This window comes from Exophiala spinifera, assembly GCF_000836115.1.
Source record: "Exophiala spinifera strain CBS 89968 unplaced genomic scaffold supercont1.4, whole genome shotgun sequence".
Lineage (NCBI taxonomy): Eukaryota > Fungi > Ascomycota > Eurotiomycetes > Chaetothyriales > Herpotrichiellaceae > Exophiala > Exophiala spinifera.
In genome coordinates this window covers 439670-459853 of record NW_015622516.1, presented here as the reverse complement: position 1 = coordinate 459853, position 20184 = coordinate 439670, and the positions used below count along the sequence as shown (strand labels likewise).

Here is a 20184-nt window from a genome sequence, read left to right as displayed (position 1 = left end):
GACACTCCGCATACTGACTTTGTCCGCCCGTGGTCCTACGAGTTACAGATCTCCTTCACCCACCCGTAGAGTAACTGAAGCTTCGATTGCGGGGAAAGCTCTTTGTCGATCTTATGACCTGGAAGAACTTTTCGCTTCGCTTCGTGCACATGTGTGACTCCTGCTGCCTGCACGCGTGCCTGCAATCGGCTATCGATCCCGCTTTTGTTGGCCATGTGAACGGTATCTGACCATTGACTCTTGCTCGCCCGTAGATTAACCGATCGAGACGCCATGTCGACCATTCGTCTCGGTCGCCATCGCCTCGGTTCCATGGTTGGCAAGGTATATTCAATGCTAGTCATTATGCTCTTAGCCCTGAAAATAGATACACCTGAACTGCGCAGCGACCAGGTACAAGTTAAACACCGGCACTAGTGATGGCGTGACTATAGTCATTGTAGGGGACGTTGGTTGAACTGGACAGAAGCAATACGTGGTACTGTCTTCAAGGGAAAGACTTTCATTGGCCTTCCGTTGGGTCCATGTGAGCCACGATTTCCTTTCCTAATATCCAGACCATGTATGTTGGGAAGACCAACCAAAAACCATTAGGAATCATCCACAGCACTATAAGGCGGTAAGCGGTGTTGTGTCCGACGTTTGCAAATCCGCTGAAATACTCATTGAGCCCTGTTTCATTTGTTCGGTCAGTCACAGGCCACGGTTTGGAGGTGTGCATATTTGAAATGGTACTCACAATACAGGACACTCTTGCTCAAGGTCATTACCGTCGATGCGAACAACACCAGCACTGCTTTGGCCACTCCAGGCCCCGATACCGTATTGGACTTTGAGCCAACCAAGAACTCTCCGAAAGTGCGGGCTTTGAAGAGGTCCTGAGCGCCATTCCGAATAATGGTAACGAGATAGTAAATATACAAGACGTTCTCCACCGCATTCAAGGATGACTGTGCAGCTGAGAAACCGACATGATTATCCCACGCCGGCCATCCATACACATAGTCAACCGTGCCGTAAAGGGCATACGGTGTCCAGATGGGTGAGTGCAACTTTCCCCCAGGCATCGTGTGCGGCCGCATGAGCATGTACCCTGTGTCCCATGTCACCAGGGGTAGGGAGACAAACAGCCAAATGATAAGCAGGGGAGCGATTTTGTGTGAGTAGGTATGTTGAGTCACTTCGTTTTTCTTGGTACTTGAGCGATTTCCTGTACGCGCATGGGGTTTCGGATCGACCATCGAGATCGAACCATCAGGAGGCGGTGAGGAAGTCTTTGCATCTGAATTTGATGATCCGGTCGAGGTCGCTGGTGTTGCAAAAGATCCCGGGTGTTGTCTCGTGGATACCATACTGACCGGGGAAGTCAATGAAGATTCCGAATATACTGACAACAGGCCGAATCCGTCAATTGGAGCCGGGATCGGGTTGCCCTTTGGATACTGGCCACGGGGTTTGAAAGAAGCGTGTCCTCGATAACACGGAAGTCAAAGGTCTATCTGATCTTGTCTTTGGAGATGCTTGCTCGAGTCGTTCTCTGATGTCTCTGCGACCGAAGCACTTCTGCGTCTCCAAGTCAGCCCCTTTGCGTTTTCTGTAGTGTTTCAGTGCTCGAAGGAGGGCAATCGTGCAATCACGCCTGAGCAGCCGTTGTAGGGGCCTGAGACTCTTTTTTGCTGGTCTCGTTGATGAAATGGATGGTTGCGCAACGTCAGAATCTATCCGCCGTTGAGGATGTCGCGGGTGAAGTTCAAGTTGATACACAAACGCCTGATCGCGTGGCTGTTACACATAATTTAAGGGAGGAGTCTCGTTAGAGGGGCAGACCAATGACGCACTGCGGTCCTTGGGATAATCTACAAGGCCATCGGCTCATCGCAATCCGGCGGCGCCCACCATGGCGCAGCCGCGAGGAGGCGTTGGCGCTGGCGCTGGGAATACGGAGTCAAGGCAGCTAAATCAAGCGGGCTGCACAAAGGCCCATAGAGTTTGCCCGCTTCGGAAAGAGGACAGCGATTATGGCTTTCGTCCGCAGGTACCAAGGGACACAGCGTCCATAATTCACGTGGCGCAGCTGGCAGATCAGACGGAATGTCTTCTATGTCCTTCGATGTACACGCACACACCACCTCGCAAGGTATTTGACAGCGTGAGAGCATCAAAAAGAGAAAATCGGCTATAGTGTACTAACCAGTACCGTACGGCATACGCAAATGCGCCGCCTTAGATGTACGTCCTTACTACTAGTTGGAACACACACATTATGACGTGAGATTATCCAGGCCCGCGTAGAGAGGTTCTCGTTTTGGACAAATTGTGGGTGTATGATTTTTATTTACCCTGAGCAAAAGTGACAAGTGCAAGCGGGCTTAAATCGTCTGCGGAATCGACTTGTTAGAATGAGGAGTCTGTTCCTCGATACGCATAAACGAATCAAGGTGCTAGTGTCTGCTACACCACGTAGCGAGAAGAATACGCTCAGCTTAGTGTTCTTGTACAACGTTGTCGAGCACCCTAGACTGCCAGGGGGATGTCAGCAAAGAAGCCCCGAGCTTTGCGTTATGTGGCTGTGACACTGCTTGCGACAAACAAAGTCGGTCCCTATGCAAACAACAGACGATTGCATCGCCTGATAGATGTACTCATTATCGCATGTCCAGGACGCTCGCACTGACAAAATGTACAACAGGCACCGTATGTTCGGTGCCTGACCTCTCGACCAGTGATTTCTGTCTCATCTTGCGGCGCTAGTTGTTTCGATTGAAACCAGCTTGGCCACATCAGCAGTACCCTATACTCCTAGCATTGGAGCATGCATCGTGTCTGCGACACTGAAAGACGCGGTCTGTCGTGAATGCGCAGGCTTGACGTTAGATCGTGGCAACTGCCCTCCCAGGCATTGTTCTGAATTGCTGCTGCAGAAGTATTCTAAGACGCTGGATTTTCATTCTCAGATTGAACAGTGGGCTGCCCAATATCGGTCTCGAACAGTTTGGCGATGACATCAGGTCTGATTATGTCCTTACGGAACTGCTCTTGCTGCAGGAGTGCCAGATTTCTCAGAGTGGCGCCAGGATGGGTTAGGTATTTGGCATATTCTGGTTTGCGCCAGTATCCAAGGAGATATTCCAGATACCGTGCAAAGCGAGCTGCGTCGGAATTTTCAAGGTCTCCGTTGTTGTGACTGGCTACTGGTTTGTTGAGGAGATGAGGGTAGTTTACTGCCAAATATTGAAGGTAGAGAGGATTGGACAAGCAAAGAACAAACTCTAGCTCCAGGGTGAATCGATGAGACAGTGGCCTGGGCGGCGTGGTGGGTTCCATCTCTATCCTCCTTGTGATCCGAGAGCAGGTCTTGCAAAAAAATGTAGATGTCGCTGGTAAAGAGCGCTGTCGGCTAGCTGACGAAAACAGTGCTACTCGTTTGAATTGACACGCACCTCAATCGGCCATGGAATGTGCGAGGCGTAATCTGATGATTGGCGTATTTCAGAGGCGCTGCAAGAACGTTGACCTTAGAGGCACTATGCTCACTGACAGTGCAGCTGCTGGTACGTGATCCCTTGTACACTCAGTAGAAGTGTCACGTCGCGGCGCGCACAGCGGGATCCTTCTCGCGTCGGTTTAGAGTTGAGACCGGGGCAAGAGAGAAATAGGGAGACACAGGTATTGTACCAGTACGATCTGTCTGGCGGGGGCCCAAGTTGGCAGTCTGAAGGCAAAGAAGACAGGCAATCGTTCCTGATTGATTTGTACCTGTCGCAAGGAGACGTTGAAGATCTGATGAATCGGACCAACAAGGGCGTCTCGAGTGGATGCACCAAATTAATGATGCCCAGCGTACGCGCAATGCCTGCGGATGGAGACGGGGGGCAGTGCCCTGAATCGACTGCTGTGTCGTGTCTGTACTGTAAACAAGGGACGACGGCGATCGACTCGCAACGATTGGCACTAGAGACCCTGACCGTCGATACCCAAGTTCTCGTTGAGGAAGAAACCTGATCAAAGCTGCTACCGGTGTCAGTAGCGGTTCTGAAGGCGTGTTGTGAGTCGATCAAGCACCCAATGCGGCGAGTAGGTTTTGCCCAGAGCCAGTCGACGCGGGTAGCGCGGAGGATGCGAGGATTGAGTCTGGGAAAGACCGGTGGCCGGTGTTGGGAGACGGTCAAGGGGGCGCGCAATGAGCCCATTGTAGGTAGGTGAGGTGCCTAGGTAGTTAGTGAGCCTCGCTAGCCTTAGGGACTCTGGGGGTGCGCAGTACACTGTAGTCTGTAGGCTCGCTAGGCGTGGGCTGGTCGCCTCTACACAGCCAAAGGCTCGTACCCAAATGACTACCTACTACCTGAAATGACGAGTTATGCACCACCATCAATAATAAATACGGAGCAACTCAGGCCTTTGTGGAACCGCCTAAAGAGTCAAGACATTGGGTTCCCGCCTGCGCCCGTACGGAGTCCTCTATTGCAGCATTCGTCCCTCTTCCTCTCTCCTTTCCAATCCCTTATTCATTTACAGCCAACAACTATCCTCGCGACCAGCCTTCATTCCCCCGAACAACATCCTCATCCTCATCCTCATTCTCAGCCTAGCCTGAGTACGACAATCAACATACGATAGCTCTGCATGCTCTTCGGCGAACCGCCGTAATTCATTGTGTCCACCCAATTCCGCTTCAGCGCACGTTCCTAGAAACGGCCTCATACGCTCCGCCTATCGTCCGCATCGGGTCCAAACAATCCGACTCCTTATCCCACTTGCGCGTCCCTTCTCATCTTTCATCGTATCTCTTTGGTCTCCTTTACTCTCTGTCGCCTGTCCGTCTGGTCCTCTATCGTCGCTCTGTGAAAGAAGCCAGAATCACCGCAAAATCATACCCTGCGCAGCTGTTGACCACGGGGAATCAGAATCCCTCCTGAGGCTGGGCCAGTGAAGAGCCAAATCAAAAGCCATGATGGCGCAAACTGCAACTATGCCAGGTACGTGCATAGCCGTCTCACCTTTGACATAATACACTTCGTTCAATGCCTCTTTGACTCCTGTATCCTTCAATGTGGCGTTCCCCTATACGAGACGCGACGCGACTGACAGTGTTGTACAGAACGAGGAACCTCACCTCTGGCCTCAAACAATCCTTTTCGCAATCGGATGCCTGATAGTGCCACCAGCCCAAATCTGGCCCCGGTCAAACCTGCCTCTACAAATCCCTTCCTGGACAGTAGCGAGGAGGCCCCGTCACTAGCCAGAAACAAGAGCGCGACAAGTGACCGCCCGGCGAAACCCTCCAGGCCCGTGGACACTACTGCAGATATATTTGTACGTGCATCGGATTCCGGCATGGGCAGTCACTAATCTGATTCAAAGGCATCTCTCGATATCAATGATTCTGCAAAACGTCCACAGAGACCTCCCCAAAATGGAAGCTCTCGACGGGAGAACATGCCACCGCGGCCAAATGGGTCTCAAGGCCCTCCTGGTCGCCACAGGCCAAGCAATTCAGATGAAGAACGTCGGAGGCAACGATCAAGAAATCGGGGCCCTCCTAACGAGCTAGACATCTTTGCAGACCCATCTGATACCCGCCCACGCGAAAGACGCACTCAACGCCGCAACTCAGAGTCTTCGATCCGGCACAAGCCCCGAGACTTGGACCCCGAAGCAGAGAAAAGGCGCAGAGAGAGAAAACAACGCGAAAAAGATGGCACGAGCTCTCACCGGTCTAAGAAACCCAACAGGAAACTGGATGTCATTGACAAGCTCGATGTCACGAGTATCTATGGTACAGGATGTAAGCTGATGCTCGTCATTCCACGGAAAACGCTTCTGACCAGTGATAGTATTCCACCACGACGGCCCATTTGATGCCTGTAACCCTCACCGCAATAGAAAAGGTTCTAGACAAGCTCCGATGCAGGCTTTCCCGAAAGACTCGATCAACATGCAACTTGGTGGTGCAGGACCTCTCAATAAGACTCTGAATCTTGATCAGTACAACGGCACTGGTCAGGAGGCTCATGTGGATTACAATGAAGCTGCAGTCGTGGACGAAGATGCTGATTACTTCCGCCGACCTCAAGCCGAGAGAAGCGCCAGTTTCAACCCGATTGCCCGTACGGAGCCTGTTCATGGAAATGAAACTGCAGGACTCGGCACCAGCACTTTTCTAGAGGGTGCACCCGCAAGCCGGGCCGCCATACAGCGCCGGGAGAGCGAATTCGAGGCCCAGCAGCAAGCGCAGGCCAATGGTCTCTCTCGGAAGAAAAGTCTGGCACAGAGAATCAAGTCTGTCCGTCAGCCTCGACCGAATCTCGGTGATAGTGGCCGCATGACCTCACCAGAACCTGTCGCCAGTCCAAACAGCCCCCTGGGAACAACCAAGTCGGAGAATAATGCAAACCCGTTCTTCAAAGAGTACGACAGAGAGTACGAGAAGAAGGGAGCTCAAATTGCTTTTGGGGAGGAACAGCAGAAGCAAAGTCGAAGTCGGGCGCCCAGCAGTCCACGGCGCGGATTTGCTGGTCTGGAGAAAAAGTTGACTGGTGACAGTCCTAACGGCGACGACGGCAAGATTGGTGGTGGCTTCCTAAGTCGAGTCAAGAGTTTGAAGGGGGGAGGTCGCACCCGTGGAAGACGAAACACCGAAACTTCTGGAGGTCCGGTTCATGCAAGCTGATTTACGTTAGAGGGGTTTGTTTTGCTTGGGTGCATGGTCAAGCAGGAGTTCTGCATCGAAATGGGAATGGCATATATGCAAAAGGGTGCGGACAACGAAATGATGATACATTCGGACGACAACTACTACTACGATGGAGGATGTCAAGTGTTGCAGTTTTCTTGGTGGAAGATTCTGGACAAGTGCTGCGAGCTTTCTGGCAAAGTCGTGGCAATGCTGGAAATTGGATAGGAGGAGCACAAACAGGAGGATGCTACCAAATTTTGCACGCGTGCGCGTTTTCCAACAAGTCGACGATGCAACAGGGGGCCTGGCCCATGATTATCAGCGTCGTAGAGGAGGACATTGAGCCACCTATCAAGCTGGGCCGATAGATATAGTGAGACTTCAGGTGGACTTCGTCGAAGCTGTCTTTTGTAAATCCTAAAGCCAAAGGCATTCCTCATCTCTGTGCGTGTGTTTTTGTGGGTTCGCGTGCCCTCCTTGCTTCCTTGCTCGCCTACGTGAATGGACGTCCACCACATACAGTCATGTAGTTTTGACCTGAGCCACCAGGTAGGGGTCAGGGCTCTTGGTGATTGAACAAGAAGATCCACGGGTTTGATCGATGACATTTTATAAAGTACTCATCAACTGATGAGCGAGTGAAACTACGGAGAATCCGTATGTAGGTGTAGGGTGAGACGACCAAGTACGGGATAGGTAGATACGAGACATGGAGAGATTCGGCTTTTCATTTTCAGGCTCGGTCCGTTCTGTATGGATCCTCCGTCCTCGGGCTCCTGATTCCGTAGTTCAAATACCTATCCTACTTGCCTACTTATTTACCTACAGTACATACCTTGGGACCTAGGTGCGTAGGTAGGCAAGTAGGGGGCTTAGAGTACCTGGTCTTTTTTCGTCGCCGCCGCCGCAGTCGTGGTCGTTGTAGTACCATCTGGCTAATATGCATGCATTTGCTCACCCGCGGCACACTCTGCTCACTTCCTCGCTCGCTCGCTCGTCTCGTCTCGTCTCGTCTCGTCTAGAAACGACATTCAAGCGGCAACAGCAACGACAGCCAACACTTTCCCGCCCGTCTTCTCGACAGGGACATCCCAGATCCCCTCGGCTTTCCCGCCCACGTTGTCTCGGTTGCCGTGACACGCACACCGTCTCACTTTCTCATAGAGATCCGTCAGTTCCTCGTCTCTCTCGCCGGCGATGATTTCGCGCACGTCGACGTCGGCAGGCAACTGTGGAGGCGAGTCTGGTCCAATATGATCGTCATCGTCGTCGTCGTCGTCGCCTTCCACGTCTTCAATCATCCTAGGTGGTCTTGCGCTCGCGCTTTGGAACCTGGTCAAGCCTGGCATACCGTCATCGTCATCGTCACCGTCATCGTCATACTCCCCATCATCACCCAGGCCGAAACGTGCACCTTTCACGTTGTCTGCCAGCCTGCTGTCTGCGTCCTCGTCGACGTCGGTGTTGTTGTTGGTGTCGAGTTCGTCGTCGGCCAGTTCCAGCGCGGCGTCCTCTTCGTCGACATACGCATCGCGCGCCTTCTTCGACCCAGCCTGCTTGGCCCTTTTGATCGCCTTCTTCTCCTCCGGCACGGGCGGCGCTGCCTCGCAGTCGTACGCCATCAGCTCGGGATCTTCGTAGTCGTCGCTCGAAGTGCCGTCATCAGAGTCGTCGCTGAGGCCGGCGGGGAACACGAGATGCTGCGGCTGCGGCGACGGCGACCGTCTTCCTTTTCTCGGGGACCGTGACCCGCCGGACTCGTGTCCATAACCATATCCATTCTTGGACGGTCGCGCGTTGTTATCTTGGAAACTGATCCTCCTTCCACCCGCAGGCGCAGACGCTTCGTCTCCTCCGCCTCCGAGAGCAGATGAGCGTTGGGAAACCTTGTGGTCATCGTCGTGCTCAGGTGGTGGTGCCTTGGTGCAATCAAACTCCCCATCATCGTCGTGATCACCATCGTGCTGTCCCTTGGCAGTCGCGGCCGTGTCCGGGTGTGCCAGCGAACAGTCAAAGTCGCCGTCATCGTGCTGTTCCTGGGTGGTCGGGGCCGTGTCGGGGTGTGCCAACGAACAGTCAAAGTCGCTATCCTCGTGTTTCTCCTTGGTAGTCGCTGCGGTGTCCGGGTTTCCCAGTGAACAGTCAAAATCGCCATCATCGTGATGCTCCTTGGTACTCGGGGCCGTCGCCGTCTTGGTGTTTGCCAATGAGCAGTCAAAATGGTCTTCGGCGTCGCTCACTTCCCTGGACTTCTTGCCGACACCTTCGGCGAAAGCGCTTTTCGCTTGGCGATTCTCAATCTCCACGATCCGAAGCATGAGGTTGTCCAGCGTGAACGCATGGCCGAGAATGAACCGCAAGTCCCGATCGGTTCGCTTCGCGGCCAGTCTGAGCTTGCACTGTGCCGTGTGCGCGAGGGTGTAAGTCGTGGACGTGTTCACTCGAGCTGGCGGTTTTGGTCTGGTTCTGCTGGACGGCATATGCATCGTCATTGCCGTGGCCATTTCCGGAGCACTTTCTGGCACAAAACCAAGACGAAAAACAGACGTTTTCGCTCGTCACGAGTGGTCGTCCTTATCTTCGTGGTCAGAGTGTAGATGTGATTAGAGTGTTGGTCGCCTGTCGTTGGGCAAGGGGACCAGCGAGATAGGACTGGCTGAATCACACTGGGAATGAAAGTTACGTAAATTGCGAGAGGGAAAAACTCAAGAATCGACAACCTGGACAACTGTTCAGAGCCGCACGTGGCCTCGGACGCAAAAGTGAAGTTGATCTTTTGTCCTCCAAGCCACGTGCTGTGATTCCCAGCGTGGTGACCCTTTTCGAGCTGCAGAACAAGAGAGTCGTGATTCAGGGTCCGGCTTGTCCTTCAGGCAGATGTCGAGCCGAGCGCAGTGATGGAAAGGTCACGATTGTGAGGTAAAGATCAGTCAGTCGGCTTCTGGAGGGGGATCGCGATTTGTAAACCACCTCGTATTCGACCTGTTCTGGAAGTCGATGTTTGCAACGCTGACAAAGCCCGTCTCCATTGCCACGCTGACCAATCGACGTCTAAGCTGCGAGGACTATCGCTCCCTATCCGCACAGTATGTGCGCTTGATAAGGTCCAGACAGTTCGGCAATTGGCCCACAGACCAGCCCCTGTTCACCCACCACTCGACGGCGAGGCACATGGACCAACAAGGCAAGATCCCGTGAAGAGTCTCAGGTCACATGGAGAAAAAGACAGACAGGGCATTTCTGGAGTTGAGAAATCTTGTTATTACATCCACTCACATCTACCTGGCTCGATTCTTCATCGGCATGCTCACTCACGACGATTGTCGGAGGAGAAGGTCTGGTATATCCCATACCTGGCGAGATTTCCAGCCAATTCGCACTGTTGACACAGGTGTCGATGCGCCTGGTCAATGCTTCCCCATCCCCGGTGGCCCGATGTGCTGCAAAATACTCATACATGATTCACCGTAAGTACTAACACAAGAGGGGGAGATTGATATGTCATAAGTCTTCGAAATGCTTTTTTTCAATGCAAAGAAAAAGCCAACTTGAATGAAAATAGCGACAAGAGACAAAAGATCATCTGCAAAGCCAAGCTCCAATAAACATTTTGGAAAGATCTTCAGAGGTCTCATGTCGCATGCAAATCCGCAACGTTGCTCTTCTACGCTGCCGCTGTTTTTCTGGCCGTTCTCGCTTTGGGATTCATCGACTTCTTCTGCTTCGACCGGGGGCTGCTTGAAGTGTCGTTGCCTTCAATGTATCTCAACAGCTCGTCAATACTCCTGGAGTCAAGCGCAACATTTCCTGTGCCAGTGCGCACATTTGGCTCTGCGGCAGCGGTATGTGCGCCTGTGTTCGGCGCAGCGCTGTTAGCATTTTGTGGTTGAAGTCGAGTTCCCAATCCCATGCGAGGGAGATGGCGAATGCCGGCCAGTTTCCGTGTCTGGAGCGCTCTTGCCTGCTTAGCAAGGGAAACTGCATTTTGAGTCAACTGTTCCAGCCAGCTTTCTGCCTCCTTGGTATTCCGATCGCTAGGTCCAAGCTCGGCCAAGAAGATATTGTATGCCTCCCGCATCTTGTTCACAGCACCTTTGGCATCTCCGTCAAGGGCCAATGCCTGTGCAAGCTGGAACAAGATGGTGGCTGCATTGATGGACTGCCGTCCGAACAGGCCCTCACAGACGGTGAAACAAGCTTCAAACCACTTTCGAGATTCAGAGTACTCTTTCAAAGACTGAAGCATGACAGCCGCGTTGTTCATCGTAGTGATCGAGTCTGGATGACTGGGTCCGAAGATGATCTTCCACACGTCGAGCGCATGCCTGACATATTTCAGGGCCTGCTTGGTATTACCGACATGATGCTCAAAGAGGGAGAGATTCAAGTACGCCAATATAGCATCGTGCGAATCTACTCCCAACGTCCTTTCGGTGACGATGACAGCCTTGCGCGCGAGCTCGACTGCGGCCTCTTTCTCGTCAGTCTGATAGTAAATCGTCGACAGAGAGTGGTACATCTTGGCAACTTCTGGGTGCAAGATGCCGTAGATTTGCTCGTGCAAGGACAGGGACTCGAGGACGAGTTCCTGGCCCAGCTGCTTTTGTCCCTGTGCTAAAGAGATCTTACCAGCTTCCAATGCTTCTTCCGCAAGAGAGCTTCTTGGAGTGGAATCTTTAACGACAGGTGCGATGTTGAGAATGTCGTCTGGGATGAACGTAGTATTCGGTTTTGACGCAGCACCGTTGGTCTGTACTGGTTCGCCACCTTTGGTCTTCTTCTTTTTCTTGCTTGCGGTCTCTTGTGTCGCCCCGTCATTGGAGCGAGTGTCACTGCTGCTTCGAGCAGGTGATGCGTCGAGTGACAAATGGACGGTTTTGCTGAACGAGTACTCTCGCGCAACAAGCTGCAATCCAAGCTTCAAGCTCACTTCCCTGAGAAGGGGTAGTGGTTGAATCGATGACTGCCACCCTGCTTCAAGATCATGCCTATACCTCATCTTCACTTGCTTCTCAACCTCAGCTTGCAGCTTCACTGGGTTCATCTGCTCGAAAGAGAAATCACCTTCGGGGTACAAGGCTCGTAGATCTTCCTCGATCTCCGGTCGGGGGTTAGAGTTCATCTCTGCGCCTAGCAGGCAGTTCAGCAGATGTGAGATGCATGGAGCGGCGAACACAGCGGGCAAATGTCGCAAATACCCGTTGATGATATGCTTGGCAGCCCTCGCCACCATCTCCTGCAATACCACCCGAGAAAAGGCTTGAAGGCGGGCACCCTTTTCCTTTGCAGCATTGGCTAGTCGGCCCAGATACCTTATGTTAATGCCACGCTTGTGTAGTAACTGACACAGAGACCGGCCATCCATAGGGAAACCAACATCACCATCATGCAGATCGGTGATGAGGTCTGGAATGATTTTACTGCGAAGGAAATCACAGACTGCACGGACATTCTTTTCGTCGTCAGCGTATTCCTGTTTCTCCTCTTCACCTTGTGGTTCCTGCCCACTGCAGACGTCTGGATTGAGGCTGAAATTGAAGTTCGAGATATCGACTCTTTCCTGCTCCAAGCCGGCGGCGTCATTTTTGCCGTCACCTTCTGCTGCGGTGCTTCCCTCCTCCTTGGCCTCACCCTCTTCAGTATGTCCATTGGGCTCTGCGAACTCCAGTTTCTTCTGCTCGTCGCTGTGGCCATTTGACTTGTTGTTCCGCCTCTTTTCAACCTCGGCGCGCACGTATTCTTGCATCTTCATGCGCCAATATGCCTCCACAAGCTCCAGCCTTAAAACAGACATGCGATGCGGGTACTTGTTGTCACCGTCGACCTCCACTTCATCTGACCAAGCGACATCCAAGGGGGTGATACGGTAGAGGTCCAGGACATATTTGCGGCCATCGGTGCCCAGGAGACCCTTGGTCTCGACACTACCTTCGAGATCATGTCGCTTGCCATCCTTGTCCCAGACAGCGTGCTTCTTGACGTGAAGTGATTTGGACAGCTTCTCGAAAACGGGTACGAAAGCCTCGTTCTCGGTGACAATGTCCCGACCCTCGACGCCACCATAATCAATCTGATGCTCACCTGGCTCTCTCTGCTTGAAGATTCCCGGGACGATACTCTGTCCAACTATACGTTTGCCGAGGTAGTCGACCACCACAGTACCGGGAGTAAATAGCCCGTTGATGTCCAGCTGGTTGACGGCCTTGACACCAGCTACATCCTTTCCCACAGCAACCCTAGCGGCCTCGTCTCCACCCTCGCTGGCGAAAGTTTGGACGCCGTCGGCGCCGAAAGAGTAAAAGATGTTGTTGTAGATGAAGATTTGAGCATCGCGGCCTTCGGTAGGATTTAAAGGTGCAACCTCACCTCGGGCAACCAGAACAGCACCCCGGGCAGCTGCATCGTTGTAATCGGCGAACAATTTCGAGGTCAGACGTTCCCGGAAAACTCGGTCTTGCAGGTTCTCGCGTGGGAGTTCTCGTGTCGTCTGAAATTCTTCATTCCAATCGCGGAGATTTTCGGCTCCATCGGCTCCGCCAATGAGGTATGCTTCCTGTGACCGTGTAGGATCTGCTTGATGATGTGTGCTCTGAGCGTATGATCCCGGTACAAGCCATGGGTTTGCTGGAATGGCATTCTGGAATGGGAAGGTCGTCAACAGATCCTTCCTGCCGTTGATCTTCTGCAGCTCAACAAATGTATCGTTGAAGGACGGCGAAAGGAGAGAGATCAAAGTGAGCAGCGAGTGCGCACTGTAATTCTTTGGTGCTGACTTGGGGAAGGGGTCGAATTTGTTGCTTGACGATTTGTTGACGAAGAAACCGGATACGCTCGAAGTTATTTGGTATTGCTCCCCTTCATTAGTTGTAAGCTGCAAATACAGGAGATGGCCCTTTTGCCGCAGATGGTATGGGGGTGGGTTCCACTGTGACACAGACAGAGACTTGATCGTCTTGGGCAGCCCATCCTCTTTTGTGGGAAGGACAGCATCCAGAGACGGTCTGCCGTCGACCTCGTAACCAGCCAAGGGATTATCCTCTGGCTTTGGCAAAGGTGCCTGGGCAGAACCAAACTTCTCATCGTGCAAAGAGAGCCCAGCACAGATGCCATGGAGCTGGTCGGATCGGTCTCCAGTGGCTCCGATGAGCTCTCTTATCCGAATCACATGCAATCTTGCCTCTTTCTCTGTATAAGGATCTTCAACGAGTGTCAAATCATCATTGGGTTTGAGGTCCTTCACCTCGGAGAGCTCCACAAAGTCATTGATCCGCAGGCCATTGTGCTCGAGGTGGAAACAGGTATACTGGAAGGTATCGGGAGTCTCGACGATGGATTGACGGACATCTTGGACTTGCTCCTGATGCGTTACCATGAGCTGTTGTTTATAGGGTTTGTGAGGCAGCTTCACGGTGACCTGGAACAATGCACCAGCATTGGGGTCATCGTGGTGATCATGGTCGTGATCGTGACCGTTGGTCCCGTTGGTCAGAGGTAAAGAGGCATCTTCGGTCTTCGGTGTATCTGTTACATCTATTGAGGCTGTCAGAGCACAATCCACATGTCCTCAGCAGGGCTGGCCGACCTTGTTTTGCCTGTACGTCACCATTGGAAGCCATTAGGAATTTTTGGAGAATGAGCACAGGAGAATAGATCAGGACGAAGAGAAAGCCGGTGTCAAGCGGAAAGGAATGACAAAGAGAGGGTAATATACAGGGGCCGGGCGACGACGACGGGAATAATGTACAAGACTGGCAAACGAGGACCTGGCAAAGCTGGCTCGAAGAGATTAATTTTCTGGCAATAATTCAGCAGAACAAATTGAAGCAAATAATGCTGGTGTTTAGCATTCGGCGCGGAGAACCATGGACGCTGTGTGATTGGCCGCTCGGAGGGCAGGAAGCAGAGTCCGAGGCGAAGAAAATTTCACGGGGAGAAGAGCAGACGCGGGAAGAGTCGTAACTATTGAGTCTATGACTCTGAGACGATGACTAGGAGCAGAACGGGGAGCGTGGAGTACGAGTCGCTGCATGCGGATGAGGATCCAGGTAAAAAGCCTCACTGTGCGGGATCCGCTCGTGGACACCTACTATACAGTATGTATGAGAGAGAGAGTGGGAGACTATGAAGTAAAGATCTTGATACTCCTGTCCCTCTCCATAAAGCTGCCATCATCGAGTGCGCTGGCCTCTGTATCTGCACATAAAACATCCCAGTCACCTACCTCTCGAGGGAACCTCGATCGACTGCCTCAGTGCCACCTTGCTCTCATTTTCATCCTGCCAACACCTACTCTTCATGGCGACGGGTGAGGACGAGTGTCCAGTAGGGGACAAAATTGAGGATTCTTGGCTGGAGCACGTGAGCAGGATTGTAAGCGTCTCCCAAGACTTTACGGAGCAATAACAAGAGCTGTAACTTTAGTCCCATCCCTTATTGATCACCCAGCATTGATTAAATTAGTCTTTGGTTTGCTATCCTACCTCAAAAGTCGCTCATTACTTCTTTCCACACCGTTGTAATCTTTCTTTGCATTTTCTGCTTTGGATACTGGAAATAATTCTGATCTATGCGCCTCGATCCACGACCACCAGCGAAAGGGGTAACTGCAATTAAGTTTGGTGGCGCGCGCGAAAAGCCAGAATGAGACTAAACGTATCAAGGCTTTGCGCAACTGCCCGAAGCAATCGCCTGTACATGGATGCGCGTCGAGTGCCAAACAGCATCAATATTGTTCGACATGCGTCTCAGTTGGGACCTACCAGCAACTTTCCAGGTCAAGGGCAGGATGAAGACGATGCAGAGCACAAGGGGAACCAGAAGCAGTCCGGAGGGCAGCATCAGTCGCCTTTTGGCCAAACTGCCGCCAAAGTATTCGAGTCCGCCGCCACCACGTTTGCTTCCATTGCCATCCTTGGTCTCGCAGGCTATTCTTACCACATCTATTACAAGTCTCTCGTTTTGCGCAAAATGGAAGAGGCCTTCACCCCGGGTGACCCCATGCTGGACCTTGCTACGCCGGTTGTAGCTCGTGCAGTTTCTCCGGACCAGTCCGAAGAAGATTCTGATCACTGGGTTGACAGGCCTGAGCAGACGAGGATCGATAGCATCATCAATGGCGAGTCGAAGGGTCGATACTACCTGTTGGTGGGTGAAAAGGGCACGGGAAAGTCGTCAATGATTCTTGAAGCCATGCGGAAGACGAATGGTGATGGCGTCTCCATGTTTGAAGCGCACGCGGACCCAGAAATCTTTCGCATTCGGCTGGGCAAGGCCCTCAACTACGATTTCCACGAAGACTACATCGGATCTCTATTTTCCATCCGAGGTCCCCGTGACACCACGGCCATCCTGGACATTGAGCGAGCATTCAACAAGCTTGAAAAGATCGCTTTGTGTCACCGAGATGGGTCTCGCCTGAAATCTAGTCGCAGGGGCCCGCTCGTGCTCGTGGTCAACTGCGCTCACCTTATAAGAAACGACGAAGATGGCAATGATTTGATAGAGCTCATGCAACAGCGGGCTGAGCAATGGGCGGCAGCGAATCTCGTAACCATGGTGTTCAATTCCGATGATTATTGGGTTTATGAACGATTGAAGCGCTTCGCGACAAGGATGGAGGTTATCCAGATCTTCGATTTGCCCAAGGGTCACGCCATTGCCGCATTGGATGCGTATCGAGCGAAATACTTTCCTGAGCAGGAGCGTGATCCCGAGATTCTCAAACAAGTCTATGAATTGGTCGGTGGACGCTTGAATTTCCTCAGCCGGGTTGCCAAATCCTCGGACATGCTCAACATGTGTCACCAGATTAACCAGGCCGAAAAGACGTGGTTCCTCAACCAGTGTGGCATTTTGGGAGAAGACATGGATGACGACGTGATGGACCAGCAAAAATACGCTAGTGCCGCCATGGTCCTTGCAAGGGCCCTCGTCGAGAAACAGGAGAAGATGGACTCGAGTTACCACGACGACACCGGCCATATCCTGCCACAGATCCCCCTCTACATTGCTCGACAGATTATGACCAGGGCTGATTTCATTCAAAGCTACGACCACGACAACATCTTCACCATTGACAGCACCGCTATGGTCCGCGCGGATAGTGTCCCGATGATGAACGCGTTCAAAGAAATTTGCGCCGAAGAAGGATTTGATGAATACCTCGAAGCCACACTCGATCGCATTTCAGCCATTGAGAGCATCAACAGAACAAAGGAGCTTTCATTCAAAGATCTATGGATCGAACAGAAAGGGGAGCAAAGAGGCAAATACGTATTTGTCAATTTCGATAGCAAAGGTCGTGAGATTGGTACGACTGAAATGCGGGTTCAGCCTGATAAAACGCCGGAAGAAGATGATTAAAATTACCATTACCGCGACCACTTCTTCCCTTGTGCATACAACAATATCATCCAACGGAATTTTACCTCAGGGCCGTCGCCCTAGACACACCGCACACTGCCGAATCATTTTGGTTGGCAAGGGCGGAATTCCACTGCCTCGGGTTGCAAATGCGCCTTCCAAGGATCTACATGCCCGACGACAACCGGTACCTGGACAGTAGTTTCTGAGTGGCTCGTCTGGCTGGTGCCGGATCCATCTGTGCATTATTGACTTGTCTGTGTAACGGCTGCGAGGGATTAGCATTCCACGGCCTTCCATACATTCAAGGTTTGATTGAGCCTGCCTCGTCTGCAAACGATATTGGTCACCTCTGCATAGCGAGCATTGCCATTCAGTTGAAGTGAAGCCAGTCTCGGGTGCTTCGAAGCCACACAAGCACGGTCCGAGACTCGAACGTACATTCTTGTCGCGACTACAATACTTACAGTAGTAGAGCTCGGTAGCCGGGTCCTGGTAACGATTATAGTGCCGCTGGGATTGTGCAGCACAGAGACCGCATACATACTTCTTGCAACCAGAGAAGATACCTTTTTGCTTGCTCTTGCAAGGAAGCACCGGCATCAGGGTACAAGGTCTTCTGCAATCGCCGCATGTTGTCAGCTTGAGGCCTGCGAAGTAAGGATCTTTTGCCGCTGAGCGATCAGGAGGGAATGGTTTCCACAAATCAGCAACTGCGCGAGAGGTCAGTCTCAGGTTTGTATAGTCAAACTCCGACAATCCGCCAACCTTTCTCAGACCATCTCGAAAGTGGGTGATATAAACAAACAAACTGGTGAAACTGGCCTCGAACTTGGAAAATAAAGGTGTGTCTGGTGCTTCTGGTTTGCTGGATGTTGTCGACGATAGGAAGGGGGTGTTAAGGGAGAGATCCAACCGAGGTCGCTTACCTGCAGCTTCCTCGATACAAACAGAGTCGCAGAGCTTCCTCTTCTCTGATTCCATCTTTCACTTGGTTATTTGGATAGTGCTCTTGTCACCCCTTACCCAGGGTGAGCCCACCATCTTTATGAGAAATGAAGTGGTCCTTCAGGACAATGGATATTGCCCTCCATTGTGCGCTTTAGCTCTTGAGCACGTTTGTTCTTCCTTGTCAGATGTCCTCGTGTGACCAACCAACAACCTTTATTGCGATGTAGTAAACAAGAACATGAACTGCTGGAGATGGAGGAGCGGGCATTGTCTCGAACAAAGTCATTGTATACTGTCCTTTCAGCCGCGGATGACTCTTGGGTGTATTCCGACGGCGTGTGGAGAATTGATGTACATATAGATGCATGATTCAGCCAATGCTGTAGTTCTCGAATCTGTGTAACCGTAGTCTCTACGAGATGAACTTGAGGTACCCAGGAAGATACCAGTAGGTCGGGAGGTGCTCGTATCTCACAGCGCGTTTGTGTCCATTGTAAGGGTGACGTAGCGTGTCCCAATCGGTTTCCGAACCAATCACGTCACGATCGCGTCCGTGCCATCATTCATTCATTGATTGAATCCTCTCCCGCTTGCACATCTCGCTCCTCGCCAGCCACTGCTTTTTCCTCATTCCTACGACACTTGAGTCCTGCAAGCCTTTCCTCTCCCTTTGGTCCTCTCGGCCGTGTCTCCCAGACTCTCGACTCAATCCTTCCATGTTCGACGACTTTCTCGCACTCACAACCACCCTCATCCACTCGGGTCACGAACAGCCCCCCACCGACAGCGCGAGTTCGGATTCCGCGACAGACAGCATGCCTCCTCGAAGCCGACACTCCAAGTCCGCCAGTGTTGCATCCAGTAGTGACGCCACTACTGCTGTCAAAGGATCAGACTCTGTCAATGGCGACATGCTCCCTCCTGCAAATACAACAAAAACAGCAGCGCGCAAACGACGTGCTTCGCGCTCAACCGCATCTCCTCCTACCTCTCCCGTTGTTGTGATTCCGGCCACAAAAAAGCTCGACAGCCCCCCTGCGTCACACGAGCAGCATCAATACGCGAAATTTGCGGGGGTAGCCATTCTTAGCATATTTCTGGAAGCTGGTCTCCAGACAGCTGCCTCTACGGTTGGAGTAGGTGATCTAAAGGCCATTTCAAAAATAGCCGATGCATGGCCCGAAATAATAGGGTTATTGGCCTGGAAGATTCTGAAGTTGGGGATATATTGGACAGCGGGTTTTGACGGTATGTTCTACGCGGTGTTTCGTACACTTCTCTTTTGCGATTCACCGACTGACTGGATCAAGCATACGATGTCGCGTCTTTGACGCTGCTCATCTCAACCCCGGAAACCATTCTTCTCGGTCTGTTCTACGACATCCACCCCACCACTCTGGTGGCGTCCACGCTCTCGTCTATTGTGGCCAACTCGGTCCCATACTTCCTCTTCCGATCACTGTCACCGTCCCACAACCCCAACACGGCGCCGAAGACGACTCTTCGTAACCGCCCCATCTTGACCGATCCATACACCACGGTCGCCACGTCACTACTGGCAACAGCGATCTTCGCTGTCCTGCTCGAGGCTAGTTTCGCGACCTTTCTGCCGAGCTGGCTTATCACGCACTTCTCTGGTCTGCGGTCTCTCGAAAAGGCGCATCTTGGAGCAGGAGGTCTCCCGATACTGCTGCTGGCATTGATTCCCGCTGGTGTGGCATCCATGGAATATCTGTTTGCTCCGTCGACAGCCGCAGCGAGCACAGTGCCAGCCACGCCAGAATTCGACCCTACGACAGCCGGCTTCGCGGGACACGTCTATCACAACGCCTGGGGATGGTACTCGCCGCGTCAAAAGTCCCTTATCAGCCGAGCTGGACTCTTGGCGTACCTCATTGTCGCTGAAACGATTGTTCTTTTGTGGGGCACACTGAAGGGCATCGAATTCACTGGTGCCGCAGGCTACGCTGGTATCTGGGGCGTGGGGGTTGTACTCGTCGGAGCAGCGTTGGATTGGGTCGGTGGACCAAGCGACTAAATTTCGACTATTACACTCTGGAAAACAATTTCTGAAGAAAAAGATGGTTAGATGGGATGCCATCACTTGGGATTTTTTGTGAATGGAATCGCATTCGGCGTCGCGCCTTTCAGGTATGGGATAAAAGGCAAACGGAGCTCGATCCGTATGCTGCTAT

The 20184-nt window shown here is 52.3% G+C and overlaps 7 protein-coding genes across 7 annotated transcripts; 3 read left to right on the top strand and 4 right to left on the bottom strand.

Moving 5' to 3' along the window:
• Nucleotides 1-502: 502 nt before the first annotated feature.
• Nucleotides 503-1067, bottom strand: PV08_05350 (uncharacterized protein; the record flags this gene model as incomplete). The annotated part of the gene is made up of 2 exons (XM_016379694.1): nucleotides 503-672; nucleotides 740-1067. The coding sequence occupies 2 exons, from the start codon at nucleotides 1065-1067 to the stop codon at nucleotides 503-505; spliced, it is 498 nt and encodes a 165-aa protein (XP_016235521.1).
• Nucleotides 1068-2928: 1861 nt separating this feature from the next.
• On the bottom strand, nucleotides 2929-3324 carry PV08_05349 (uncharacterized protein; the record flags this gene model as incomplete). Its single annotated transcript, XM_016379693.1, has 1 exon — nucleotides 2929-3324. One exon carries the CDS (start codon nucleotides 3322-3324, stop codon nucleotides 2929-2931), a length of 396 nt encoding a protein of 131 aa, XP_016235520.1.
• Nucleotides 3325-4951: 1627 nt separating this feature from the next.
• On the top strand, nucleotides 4952-6670 carry PV08_05348 (uncharacterized protein; the record flags this gene model as incomplete). Its single annotated transcript, XM_016379692.1, has 4 exons — nucleotides 4952-4976; nucleotides 5099-5313; nucleotides 5362-5785; nucleotides 5835-6670. 4 exons carry the CDS (start codon nucleotides 4952-4954, stop codon nucleotides 6668-6670), a joined length of 1500 nt encoding a protein of 499 aa, XP_016235519.1.
• Nucleotides 6671-7707: 1037 nt separating this feature from the next.
• Nucleotides 7708-9180, bottom strand: PV08_05347 (uncharacterized protein; the record flags this gene model as incomplete). The annotated part of the gene is made up of 1 exon (XM_016379691.1): nucleotides 7708-9180. One exon carries the CDS (start codon nucleotides 9178-9180, stop codon nucleotides 7708-7710), a length of 1473 nt encoding a protein of 490 aa, XP_016235518.1.
• Nucleotides 9181-10340: 1160 nt separating this feature from the next.
• Nucleotides 10341-14292, bottom strand: PV08_05346 (uncharacterized protein; the record flags this gene model as incomplete). Its single annotated transcript, XM_016379690.1, has 2 exons — nucleotides 10341-14206; nucleotides 14259-14292. The coding sequence occupies 2 exons, from the start codon at nucleotides 14290-14292 to the stop codon at nucleotides 10341-10343; spliced, it is 3900 nt and encodes a 1299-aa protein (XP_016235517.1).
• Nucleotides 14293-15316: 1024 nt separating this feature from the next.
• PV08_05345 (uncharacterized protein) lies at nucleotides 15317-17038 on the top strand (the record flags this gene model as incomplete). Its single annotated transcript, XM_016379689.1, has 1 exon — nucleotides 15317-17038. The coding sequence occupies one exon, from the start codon at nucleotides 15317-15319 to the stop codon at nucleotides 17036-17038; it is 1722 nt and encodes a 573-aa protein (XP_016235516.1).
• A 1667-nt stretch (nucleotides 17039-18705) lies between these two features.
• Nucleotides 18706-20027, top strand: PV08_05344 (uncharacterized protein; the record flags this gene model as incomplete). The annotated part of the gene is made up of 2 exons (XM_016379688.1): nucleotides 18706-19237; nucleotides 19300-20027. 2 exons carry the CDS (start codon nucleotides 18706-18708, stop codon nucleotides 20025-20027), a joined length of 1260 nt encoding a protein of 419 aa, XP_016235515.1.
• Nucleotides 20028-20184: the final 157 nt, after the last annotated feature.